This window comes from Prinia subflava, chromosome 11, assembly GCF_021018805.1.
Source record: "Prinia subflava isolate CZ2003 ecotype Zambia chromosome 11, Cam_Psub_1.2, whole genome shotgun sequence".
Classification (NCBI taxonomy): Eukaryota; Metazoa; Chordata; class Aves; order Passeriformes; family Cisticolidae; genus Prinia; species Prinia subflava.
Window position 1 is genome coordinate 22,868,064 of NC_086257.1, and position 12,711 is coordinate 22,880,774.

Consider the following 12,711-nt stretch of genomic DNA (forward strand, 5'->3'; position numbering starts at 1 on the left):
TGACAGTGGGAGCAAGGAGAGAGAATTCTGTGGGGTGCATGAACCATCAGGGATCTGCATAGGGCAGGGTGGTCACGAGCAGAATGTGCTGTTGTTAAACTGATGAGAGATAATTTTAACTCCTCTATAATAAAATATTTCCTAATAGTTCTACACAGATAAGCTTTGGAATCAATGTGGCCTCTATATTTTGATTTGTACCCTCAAAATCCATAGGTTACTGCAAAAATCTGTGAAACCTAACTTATTATTCGTTATTTTCTTGCAAGATAAGCACCAGGCTGCAATAATGGTGTGCAAGTCATATTGGGTACACATTAACAGCTTTTATTTTCTTCATCAAACCTGATGATGATCAAACCCCTATATGAGACAAAATATGGAATTATATCATACAAGGAACTAAGAATATGTGAACATTCAAAAAATTATTATTAATAATAATAATAATGCCTTTATTTTTTTCACTGGCTGTATTTTCTCAATGGCTCCGATCTCTCCGAGACATTTATACAAGTACAGACCATAATTGTGCTAATAAAGAGGAAATTATACCGATCTATAATTAGAGTAATAAGGAGAAAGGTACAGCAGATCATAATTGAACCAATAAGGGGAAAATACAATCATGTGTAATGGCATTCATGAGTGTTAGTGTCTTCTGTATATTTAATAAATTGGTATCCATTTTCATGGTGTGTATCTGAAACATCTTTCCTGATATTATCAAATTACCCTTGGGAACTTCTGCTGGTCCTGGAAGCCCCTCTGGGGTGAGGCCTTTTGGAATACGCAGAATAATAGCAGGATTTTAGATGGGTTTGACCATCAGCTGCAATCATCTGTAGCAACACCTCATCCCTGTCCAGGTTTATTTAGGTTTAAATCCACGGATATACAGGTGGGCAGTCTCACAACGAGGGTGAGATTTGGAAAAACAAACACAGAACTGGTTGAGAGGTGTAACCCTTCAGGGTCACTGTGTTTGGGCATGGAAAGATGTTCTGCAAGCAGGATGTGCTCTCAGGACAAGGCAATGATTTATTTCCCAATATTCACAGTGGAATAACGCGGCTGAGCATCGGTAATTCCCTGCTGCTGCTGCTGAGCTCCCACCTTCTGTGTTTTGGGTTTTTTTTTAACTTGAAAATTTCACAGCTCACAGCTTTGATGTGTTTCCCTGCTTGAGCTGCTAAGTGTCCCCTTCTCAGCAATCTTCTCCCTGTGTGCAGTTTGACCTTTGGAGCCCGTGGAGCTCGAGTTTACCTGTTTCCCTCACAGCCTTTTCTCACGGCGCCGTGGTTTGCTCGGAGGTTCGAGCCAAGGTCACGCAGATGCTCAGCATGGAAATCCAGCCAGGGACCAGAGAGAGAGCTGAGCCCTCCCAGGGGAGTTTACCCAGGCTGAAGTTTAAAATACCCTTATTATGGAATGAAGGTTGAGCTATCCCAAACTGGGCCTAGGGTCTGGGCCTGCTGGGCCTCAGTCTTGGGCCTGTGTGAAAGTAGATAAGCCTGTGGCACAGTTAGAATTTAAGTTAAGGTGTGTGCCTGCATTAGATAGCATAGTTAGAGCAGAAGTATGAGAGCTACCTTAAACTGAGATTATTTACATTTTTGTTCACGCTGAATGCCAATTAGAATGCACCTGAAATTGTAAATTATTTCAGCCATTTCAGGAATAAAGAGGAGAAAGTATGACCTGGCCGTATTTGTTGTACTCTGTGTTGCTGGGTCCAGCCTCCATTAACAGAGCCCTGGCAATAACCCTCCTCACATCGTCACAGAAATGACAGCAAATACAGTTAGGATATAATTTGCCTGTTGATTTCCTTCTCAGTTGTTAAAAAAATGATGTTTCCTACTTAGGGTGAGTGTGTAAATATTTCCTCAGACGTGCCCACTCTTTGTGTGTGACATTCTTTATTTGAGGGGACACCTGCAAAGGTTTTCAGCCCAGTTACCCCAGCAGGAGCCCAGGTGCTGTTTTTGAGCTGTGGATGGCTTGGAAGGGCAGGACCAAAACTGGTATAAACTACCTACAAAGCTATATATATATAAATATAAAATATTTCACCCACTGGTTTGCACCTCCTTCTCTTCTGCTCTCCCACAGGACCACTGAGAAAATGATGACTCTCCACACAATTACCGAGGGCATAAAATGTATTTAATGTCCAATTTTCGCACAGGTATTTTTAACAAGCTAAGTAATAACTAAAAGAAGTGTTTCCTCTCAGAGCACACAGTTGTGAAACTTTAATTTATATGTTAATTTTTTTAATTAAAGGGGAAAAAATAAAGAATTTGGCTTCGTTTTCTTAAAAGTACAGCATAATAGTCTAATATTAGGCTGAAGGACAATAGTGGAGAGGTCTGACAGTTACCTGAAGACATCCAGGTAACCCCAAGGCTGAACTTGGAGTTTCCTGGTGCCTTGGAAACAGCCTGAGACAGGTGATTCACTTATCCCAGGGTCACCTTGTCAGAAAACTCCACATTTGGCATTTAGGAAAGCAGTGCCTCGGAGCAGGAGGCTGCTCCGGGTGCCTTGGGCTCTCTGAACAGGGGCAGGGAGGGGAAGGCACAGCCCTGACAGCAAACCAAGGAGAAAACGGGCAGTGTTTGAAAACAGATGAAACCAGAACAGAAGCAGCTTTTTTAGTGTTTGATTCTCCTGCTGCTTCTCTGCTGCTCAAGGCAAAGAGGTTGAGAGCACAAGCATGGTCCTAAGCACCTGAAATTTGCTTTAAAATGGCCTCTAACAAGATTTGGGGGTTATGATTCATCCCTCTGATGTCACAGAAATGAAGGGAGTGTGTGTCACCTGGCCACGTCCCCAAATGGGCTGGGGAGGCAGCAGAGAAAGGCAGAGAATGATGAAACACTGAGAACTGCCTCAGTTTGAGTAGCACCATTTAGTGTTTCCTGCACTTGAAAGGTTTTGATCAGTGAGAGTTGTCGCCAGAAATAATTCTGAATGAATCCTATTTTATTATTAAATATTTCTGTTACACTGCTGAGTTAACAATCTCAGTTGAGAGTCATGGAATTCGTCTGTATTGGACAGTTCTGTGCTGAAAGTTTAGGGTCATAGAATTCCATAGAATTATGGAATCCTTAAAAAACCTGGGTTGAAGGGATCCTAAAAATCAGCCAGTTCCAACCCCTGCCATGGTGGTTTAGGTTTAGAGTGGGACATATTCTCTCCAGGGAACAAAATATCCATGGAAGGTCTGATCCTAAAGGATGCAGTAAAATTACCAGGAGAAATGAAATAATCCTGCTTTCTTGAACTTTCCTCTGTTATAACACGAATTCCCATGCTGGCTTTAAAAACCCCACTTGTAATCTCCATATTAAGGTCTATAAACTTCATCCTTAACTTTTTATTTCTGCTTTATTCCTGTTCCGCGCGTTGCCAAATATTGCTTTTGTGTAATTGAAACAGAGCTGTAGTTTGATTATTAAACAGGGAAGGTAATTGTATTCGGCTCTAAAGAGGGAAGAAAATGTGGACAGCAGAAAAAAAAAGATTAAATTGTGGAAAAATTGCTCTTTTTTTTCAGAGCAGAGCTAGAGAGCAGATGTTGCTGGGGGACAGCAGTCCCAGCTCCAAGGGGTGGCTCTCTGGTTCCATGGGGTGGCTCAGGGAAGGAGGTTTGACAAGAAAATTTGTAAGGGTGGCATGTGGCATTTTTTTCTTTTTTCCACCCCTCTGTTGTCATCTGTGCCCTGCAGAATTTTTGCATTTTAGTGCTGTGTTGTAGGACCTGTCCCCAGCTGTGGTTCAGCTTTGCACCTGCACTGTGGAATTCTGGTGGGCACAGTGCTCTGGAGCCTCAGGAAACAGGAGGGTGCCAGGTGTGCTCAGCACCACGGGTGATTTCCAGCCTGAAGCGTCAGAACAGAGAGCAAGCAGCATGTGACACCCCACGGGTGCCATTTTTAACCCTAAAATCAGAAGAGGACAATGCAGATCTGTGCCACGGCCCGGATGGGCAGGAGCCAAGTGATGCAGCTGGTGCTTGCCAGTTGTTGACATGTCCAGGCAGGGCACATTGCTGTTTTATCTGCCACAGCTGTTAAAACCAAAAATAAATACTCATTTACAATGAAAACCTGAGCTTTGAGTACAGCAAAAAAAAAAAATACAGGTGAGAGAGTGCTCTGAGCAAGATGAAAGAGAGGCTTGAATTATTATATTCACATTTTTATTTATTCTTGTAAAATAGATGCCCCACGCGCGGAACAAATCCCTGTGCCTGGTTTTGCCCAGCCTGGGGCTGTCCCTGGAGCATTTCCACGGCTGCTCTGGGAGCAGATGTGGGATGGGAGGCAGAGGCTGCCTGCAGATCAAGTGGCTGCTGCCAACTCTCGCGAGCTCCATGTCAGAAAGAGTTGATTATAATGTCAGCACTGGCCAATTTACGGGCTTGAAGCAGCAGCTGCACCGCTGCGCTTCCCCCGAGGGATCCCAAGATCCCCGCTCTTAAAAACTTTGCGGTTTCTTATAATAGAAGCGGGGTAAGTGATTCTCTCTTTGCACTTTGTCTCTGCCTGCCAGGATAATTTACGGTCGCGCTTGATTTGCGCGGGGATTGGGATCTGCTCTGCTCTGCCCATTTGTTGCTCTCCGGGGGAAGCTGCCTCTGCTCTGCAAATGCAACCAGTGAGCAGCGTGTGTAGCAGACCTTGGCATTATTCAAGGGATCCTGGGCTAAGTAAATTAAGCTGGAGCTAGAAATCACTTATTACTTCAACCCTCTTTCCTACTTAAATAGCGATTGTGTAGTCCGGTGTGTAGATTTTTTTGGCTGGGTAAAGATTTGCAAGGGGGAGGAAACGGGCATTGAAATAAATAGTGTTCCCTTGCTGAATAAGAATGCAAAAGTAGAGTCTGTTTAACTTTTTGCTGGGGGAAACTACTACAGCAGCAGCTTTTTAAAATGTGCAAACACACTGTGTGATATAACTCTGCTGGGTGGGTGTTGATGAGCTAAAGCAATCCTCTGACCCTTTTACTCTCGTTGTAATAATCAAGTAATGTTTGTTTTGCTCGGTGTGCTTTACATTGCTGAGTTTGGTTTAAAGCAGCATTAAAATCCTTATTAAATGTAATATTTGCCAGGCATTCAAGGTGTAATAATAATCCTCTATCACTTGCTACTTTTGTTAATATTAGCAGAGTGACCTGAGAGTAGATGAGTCCTCTCATTCAGTGGCACAAAACTTCTGTGTTTTTCAAGCTTGATCTAACTTTTTCTTTGAAATGCCAGAGCTAATTTAAAAGATACAAAAGATACAGAACTGATTTTTTTTCTTGTTTTTGTTGTTGTTGTTGTTGTTTCCCCTCACCAATATCATGGTCTAAAACTATTGCCTCTATATTTTGCAATGCTACATAGTTTTCCTCCCCTCTCTTTTTAATTAATAGGAAGTGCAGGAGAATGAATTTTAATTATTATTTAGATGGATTAATCTTGAGGAACTTTAAAGTCTCTTGCTTTTCTTAGCGTCATTTTCTCTTCATAATGACAATATTTTAAATATCTTACTTTTTCCAGCTTGTGGTTTGGTCATGATCAAATTCAGTGAAATAACAGTATCACAACAAAAGACTCAGAGATATAACTTTTCCCATCTCAAAGAGTTACTGGGTGCTCCAAACCCTCCTCCATCCCTTCTCCATCATTATCCTTCTCCCAGCTCTGGTGGCTTTTCAGGATTTTGGATTTGGTTTTGCAGAGGGGCTGAGAGAAGCTCTGGGATGCTCAACACTGGTGAATTTTTAAGCGCAGATTTACAGAGCAAACCAAATCATTCTTCTCACCTCTCCTTCAATGGCCTGTCTTAAATCTTCTTGAGAAATTTTAAAATGAAACATGCTGTGTAAAAAAATAATCCCAAGTCTGTGCTGGTTCATCAGGCTGGAAATACTCAGCAAACTGGGTAAGTTATGCCCAGTTCTCTCAAAGACAGTGGGATTTAGGCTTGAGTGTTTTAGCAAACTGGGGTGAACACAAGTTCTTGTTTAAGTCTTTGGTTTGGTTGAGTTTTAGGAAAATGTTCTTCCCCAGAGGTGCTGGCACTGCCCAGGCTCCCCAGGAAAGGGGCACAGCCCTGAGGCTGCCACAGCTCCAGGAGGGTTTGGACAATGCTCCCAGGGATGCCCAGGGTGGGATTGTTGGGGATTCTGTGCAGGGACAGGGGCTGGGCTGGATGATCCCTGTGGGGCCTTTCCAGCTCAGGACATTCCATAATTCCATGCCTGGCACAGCGAGAGGGGAGCCAAAACCAGTGAATGTGTGACTGAGCCTCCTGCCCATGCCAGGGCGAGCTGTGCTGACCCAAACTCCTTGGGAGCTGCTGGACCCTGTGAGCTAACAAATCACACCTCTAATGTTTAACAAAAAATGGAACAATTGCAGGTTTCTGTCAATCAAGCTCAAGACTTGGTGGAGTGTAGGACCAGCTCTGGAGTCAATCACCTCCCTTCCCAGCCTCACCCATTTTATTTTAACAAAACAAACACAGCATAAATGTTTATGTTTTCTAAAATTTATCTATTTTCTGTCTGTTTAGATGAATGCTAAAAATATTGTCCCTGAAGACTCCTCCCTGCTCCTTTGATGCTGTCTCAAAGTTAGGAACCCCTTTGCACAAAATCTTTTCTTCCTCCCCCCTGCTGCATTTTCTTTCCAAGAACAGGCAAAGCAGGAGGAGCTCAAATTAGGCCACAGCTGTATTTGCCAGAGTAATTATCCTCATTCCTTTTATGGACACGAGTGCTCCTCATTAACAAAGAATGGCCTGTTTAAGGGGACAGGACAGAGCATGCGATGTGTGACAGGCAAACAGGCAAACAAAAAAAAAAAAAAAAAAAAAAAAAAAAAAAAGGAGGAGCTTTGTTGAGCATTTTCAGATATGTAAAGCATAAAAATAAATTTATGCAAACAGGCTTTTTTGTGAATTTTCAGTTTCAAGGGGATAGTGCTGAGGTTTTATTTGAAAAGGTTGGGGTAAATAAGATTATTAGGGTCCTTAAATGTGATACATAATGATCATTTAAATACTTAGCTTTAAGGTAACACTGATAATCTCTTGGAAAAGTTCTCAGAAAGGAAAGAGCAGACCGTACCCAAATTATTAGGCACTATCTTCAAATATTCAAAAATCCTTGATGTTTTAGAATTTTAATGTTAATTCTAAACAGTAGAATTATGACTGCTTCATATTACTCTGCTGGTTGTCAGTTTGGTTAAGGTGCTCTAGGAAAACAAGATCTTAGAAGAAATTATTCATACAGGTTTTGGTTGGTGGGTAAATCTTCTGCAGTGGTCAGAGCCTGCTTGTATGATTTCATCTCTCCTGGTTTGTCTTCCTCAGTTCAACAGTTGTGACCAAATACTAAATTCTGAACACAATCTTTACAATACAAATAACCAGTAAGAACTTACAGTTAAAAACTTCTATACCTTGTGTGGTATCACCTTCTCATTTTCAGTGCCCCTGGGATGACCTACACCCTTATTTAACAGACCATTTTGGTACTAACACACTGCAACACTAATTCTGAATTAATTTTTCATCCTGTGTTCCAGGCATCATGATCTGGACAAACAGTCCGAGTCTCTCTGCCGGATTCCTGACGGGATTTCTTCTCCTGCCCATGCTGGCCAGGAGTGCGGTGCCTGAGGAGAACATCATTGCAACCAAGAAGGGCAAGGTCAGGGGGACCAGCCTGCAGGTGCTGGGGGGGACAGTCACAGCCTTCCTGGGAATCCCTTACGGGCAGCCCCCCCTCGGGAGGCTGCGCTTCCAGAAGCCAGAGCCTCGGGAGAAATGGGCAGAGGTTTGGGACGCCACCAGACACGCCAACTCCTGTTACCAGCCCATAGACACAACTTACCCGGGGTTTGCTGGGTCAGAGATGTGGAACCCAAAAACCAACCTGAGTGAGGACTGTCTGTACCTGAATGTGTGGACTCCTTCCCCCAAGCCCAAGAACGCCACGGTCATGGTGTGGATTTATGGCGGTGGCTTCGAGACTGGGTCCACCTCCCTGCCTGTCTACGATGGGAAGTTTCTGGCCAGGGTGGAAAGAGTGGTTGTGGTTTCCATGAACTACAGGACTGGTGCACTGGGATTTCTGTCTTTGCCAGGAAACCAGAAAGCTCCTGGAAATGCAGGTTTGTTTGATCAAAGGTTGGCACTTCAGTGGGTCCAGGAGAACATAGCAGCCTTTGGAGGCAACCCCAAAAGCGTGACTCTGTTTGGAGAGAGCGCTGGCTCAGCCTCTGTCACCTATCACCTCATTTCTCCTGGAAGTCACCCTTTATTCACCAGGGCCATCCTGCAGAGTGGGTCTCCAAATGCACCCTGGGCTGCAATTACCTCTTCTGAGGCCAGGAGCAGAGCAGTGGCTTTGGCCAGACAGCTCCAGTGCCCCACCAGCAACGAGTCAGAGCTCATTCTCTGCCTCCAAGACAAGGACCCAAAGGAAATCCTGGAAAATGAAAGATTTGTCGTTCCACACGGTTCTTTTTTACAAATATATTTCTGTCCGAGCGTGGATGGGGATTTTCTGGTGGACATGCCAGAAGTGTTGATGGAGAAGGGTCTTTTCAAACAGACCCAGGTCTTGGCGGGTGTTAACAAAGACGAAGGGCTATCATTTCTGGCATACGGAGTCCCTGGCCTCGACAAGGACAGCGATGGCTTCATCAACAAAACCCAGTTCGAGGCAGCTTTAACTCTGGCCTTCCCAGGGGTGAGCAAACTTGCCATAGAATCCATCATCTTCCAGTACACGGACTGGGAAAACGTGGGAAAGCCGGAGCACTACCGGGATGCCATCGACGACGCTGTCGGGGACTACAACATCATCTGCCCCGTGGTGGAATTCGCCGCCAGCTTCGCCCAGCTGGGGCACCCCCTGTTCTTCTACTTCTTTGAGCACCGCTCCTCCAAGCTGCCCTGGCCCGAGTGGATGGGGGTCCTGCACGGCTACGAGATCGAGTTTGTGTTCGGGCTGCCCCTGGAGAGGAGAGTGAATTACACCAAAGCTGAGGAGCTCCTGAGCCGCTCCATGATGAGATACTGGGCAACTTTTGCCAAAACTGGGTAAGTGCACTCTGGGAGTTTGGTTGGTTGGATGTTGTTTCACCAGGGGAAGAAGCTTGACTTGTTGTTTCAATGCTGCCTTGGAGCCTGACTGGAAAGATGGAAATAGATTAATTGTTCAGTTATCCAGAATTCCTGTTTCCGTTCTGATGAAAACGCTGTTTTAATAAAATAAACTGTTGATGTGTTGCTCCCTGTATTGAACAAGCTAAAGGGAACAAAGTTTATCCACCCATAAAAGCAAATAAAAGACATTTCTTTTCCAGCGCAGCAGTTGTTCCAAAGGCAGGTAATGGTTTCAAGTGTTAGAAGCAAAATATTTCAAACACTAGAAAAGACTTCCAGCAGTAGAAGTAGGAGGAAAAAAGGCGCAATTTCCTTGAGGATGTAATTTGCTCCGAACATTCAGGTGTATAACAGGCAGGCGTGTTTTGTTCACATGATGAAGAGATTGGGATTTCAGAAAGCCTCTCCTCCCCGTGTGCTGTGAGTGCAAACCCACGAAAAATCACTCTCCAATTCCAGTCCACTCGTCTTGAAGTGAAACATGGCCCAGCCTGCACAAGGAGCAGATAAGAATATTTCACCGGGGTGTTTGGAATGGATTAAATCCAAGCCCTCTGCACCTGGAGCCAGGAGAAGTGAGGCAGCCCTTGCTCCTCTCTGCAGGGCTGGAGGCTCTCAGTGAGATGCTCAGTTTGAAATGAAAACATTTCAGAGCAGTAACAAAGGCAGCCCCCACCACGACAATCATGTAGGATTAGTCCCAAGCCTGGTGGGAAGGGGAGGTATCTTTTTCCAGAAGCCTGGTTTGTGCTCTCTCCTGAGAAGATTATATATACAAAAATCTGTGCCTTGGAGAACACACAACCAGTTAATTCACACTCTAAAAACATTTCTTTAACTTTAATGTTAAAATCCTGCATTAATTCTGTTTCTAAAGTGGATCTTTTGTTTGATTTGTCAAGGATATATAGATTTGTAAAGGCTGAAATCAACATTGGAACAGGATCTAATTAATTTTTTTAATAGATTAGAAACCAGAGGGGACCACTGTGCTCATTTAGTCCACCCAACCTTGTACATAACACAAAACACAGGTAGGAATGAAATGCTCCCACTGATTAAAAATGTTTCCACTGATTAAAAATCCAGAACAAACATTGTTAGGTTGTTTTAAATCTTAATTCCACTTAAAGTGTTACATTATAAAAGTGTTTCTAGACTGAATTTGCCTATTCTAACTCTACTTTTTCCAGGTTTTACATTTGGTTTGACAATTTCTAAGATTCATTTTATGACTTTTGTTCCATATAGAGGTGGATTATTCAGGATCTATTAAAATAATCCTTTACTTTTTTTATTTGTTTGTTAAAGAAACAAGTCATACCCTTGAGACTTGCACTAATGTGCTTTTTCTCAAATAATAACGCTCCACCTTTAAATCTGTGATTCATTCTTGTATCAATCTGTTCCTTGTTGGAACTTTCTCTGCCAGAATTAAACACTGTCATCCCCATGGAGTTGTAATTCCAGGTGTCCCCTCTCCCTTCCAGTTCAATGTGATATTCCCTTTTTATCCATCCAATACATTGGTTAAATTGGATCTATCCAATATATTGGATGGATGAAATCCATCCCATAAATGGGATTGGATATTCCCTTTATATCCATTTATGTTTGTGCTTTGTGGTGTTATCCTGGAGCTGCCATTTTCCAAAGGCTCCCCCATCCATCCCAAATCCATGTTCCTCTCACTGCTTGGGCTCTCTCCAGCTCCAGGACACCCCAAACTTGGTGGCAGCCAACCCCCAGCCCTGTGTTGTCCCTTCACCTCATCTTCCATGGTGAACTTACTGCTTATTTTTATGTGCATTTTTAACAGATTTATTTATCAATGTGTGTGATTGATTGATTGATTGATTGACTGACTGCCTTGATTTGTAGGAGGATTAATTACCTTAACAACTCCCAACCCCTTCATATGCTGGAGCTTGTAATATTTTTCTTACCAGATGAAATGAGCATATTAAAACACAGAGAATAACTGTACCAATAGCTGTACTCATTCACTGCATAATGCTTTCATACAGGTTTAATTACTGTAAAATGTAATCTAAAATTTAATCCACGAGCTCTTCCTGCCTCCCTCTCTGCTCAGAGCCTGAGCACACCCCTCTGTGTGAGTCAGGTGGGGAGAGCAGAGCTTTCAGTGGGGTTCACAGTCTGGAATTGAGCTGTGAGGTTGATTTATCAATGCCAAACACGCATCTGATAGATTCCCAAGATGAATTCTGACGTTGGGAAAGGCTTGGGAACTCTTCCTACACCATAAAGACATTCTGTGACCCCGATCCTTTGGGGCTGGTGTCACCAGGCCCTTGGTGCAGGGCAGACTGAGTGAAAATTCCTTACTCCACCTTGCAAACTGAGTGAAAGCTCTTTACTCCACCTTGCAAACTGAGTGAAAACTCCATACTCCACCTTGCAAACTGAGTGAAAGCTCCTTACTCCACCTTGCAAACTGAGTGAAAGCTCTTTACTCCACCCTGCAAACTGAGTGAAAGCTCTTTACTCCACCTTGCAAACTGAGTGAAAGCTCTTTACTCCACCTTGCAAACTGAGTGAAAGTTCCTTACTCCACCTTGCAAACTGAGTGAAAGCTCCTTACTCCACCCTGCAAACTGAAAGTTCCTTACTCCACCCTGCAGCTCCCCATCCTGCCCTCAAGGAGCTGCAGCCAGGATCTCCCACCAGGGACATCCTGCCATTGAGCAGAACTATTGCTTGGTGGAAAAAGACAAATTCAGGTCTATATTTGATTTTGCAGAGCAATATTTACATTGCTTTGAACTATCGGTTTCCACTGGATTAAGTATATATTTAATTTTCATGTATATAACTTTTATGTGTGTATATATGTATATAAATCTCAATAACCTGCTCTACAAAACCCTGTTCCTGTCACTGCAGCTCCTAAAATTAGACAACATAAGGTACATTCAGGTTGAGGTTTGTGGAAGGCAGTCCTGTCACCTACTCTGATCATCATTCACACTATAATTAGATTACTCCACAGATTGAATTTCAAGTGGCTTCCACAGCAAACAGCAAATAATCCCTCCCTCTGCTCCCACCACGAGGATCCAAACCATCACTACTGGGAAAAACAAAACAATCCAGCCATTTCTGTGTTAGTAAAAAATCAGGATTTACTCTCCATGTGACCTTTTACTCATTATCCAGAGCAGAGACACCTAAAGCTCTCTGCCCCATTATTCAGAGTGTGCAAGTACTAAAAATTCCTGATAATTCCAAGATCAATAAACAATTTTTTTCCCCCAGAACATTTGAGCACAGCAAACATTTACCAGGAGCTGGGGAAGCCCTGCTTTGACATAGTTTTTATAGGAAAATCTGGCATGATCAAAGGGCAAACCTCTGAGGGGAAAATTACCATTGATGTCTCCAGCAGATGAAGAGGAAAATCAAGCAAAAATGAGAAATATTGTACAGCCCATTTTTTAGTGAGGGTGTTTGACCTAATATTCTAATGTGCTGAAGTACAAAAGCACAAGGGAGGGGA

At 43.3% G+C, this 12,711-nt stretch overlaps 1 protein-coding gene across 4 annotated transcripts in view; it reads left to right on the plus strand.

Moving 5' to 3' along the window:
- The window catches only part of BCHE (butyrylcholinesterase), a 44,426-nt gene that overhangs the window by 11,804 nt on the left and 19,911 nt on the right, over window positions 1-12,711 (plus strand). The window contains exons 1-2 of one of the 4 annotated variants that reach the window (XM_063408381.1): window positions 4,339-4,526; window positions 7,604-9,125. In XM_063408381.1, the coding sequence (XP_063264451.1) occupies window positions 7,609-9,125 (1,517 nt within the window). In that variant the 5' untranslated portion in view covers window positions 4,339-4,526; window positions 7,604-7,608. Of the gene's footprint in view, window positions 1-4,338; window positions 4,527-4,562; window positions 4,724-7,603; window positions 9,126-12,711 lie in introns of those variants that run through there. The other 3 variants (XM_063408382.1, XM_063408379.1, XM_063408380.1) reach the window with 3 other exon arrangements.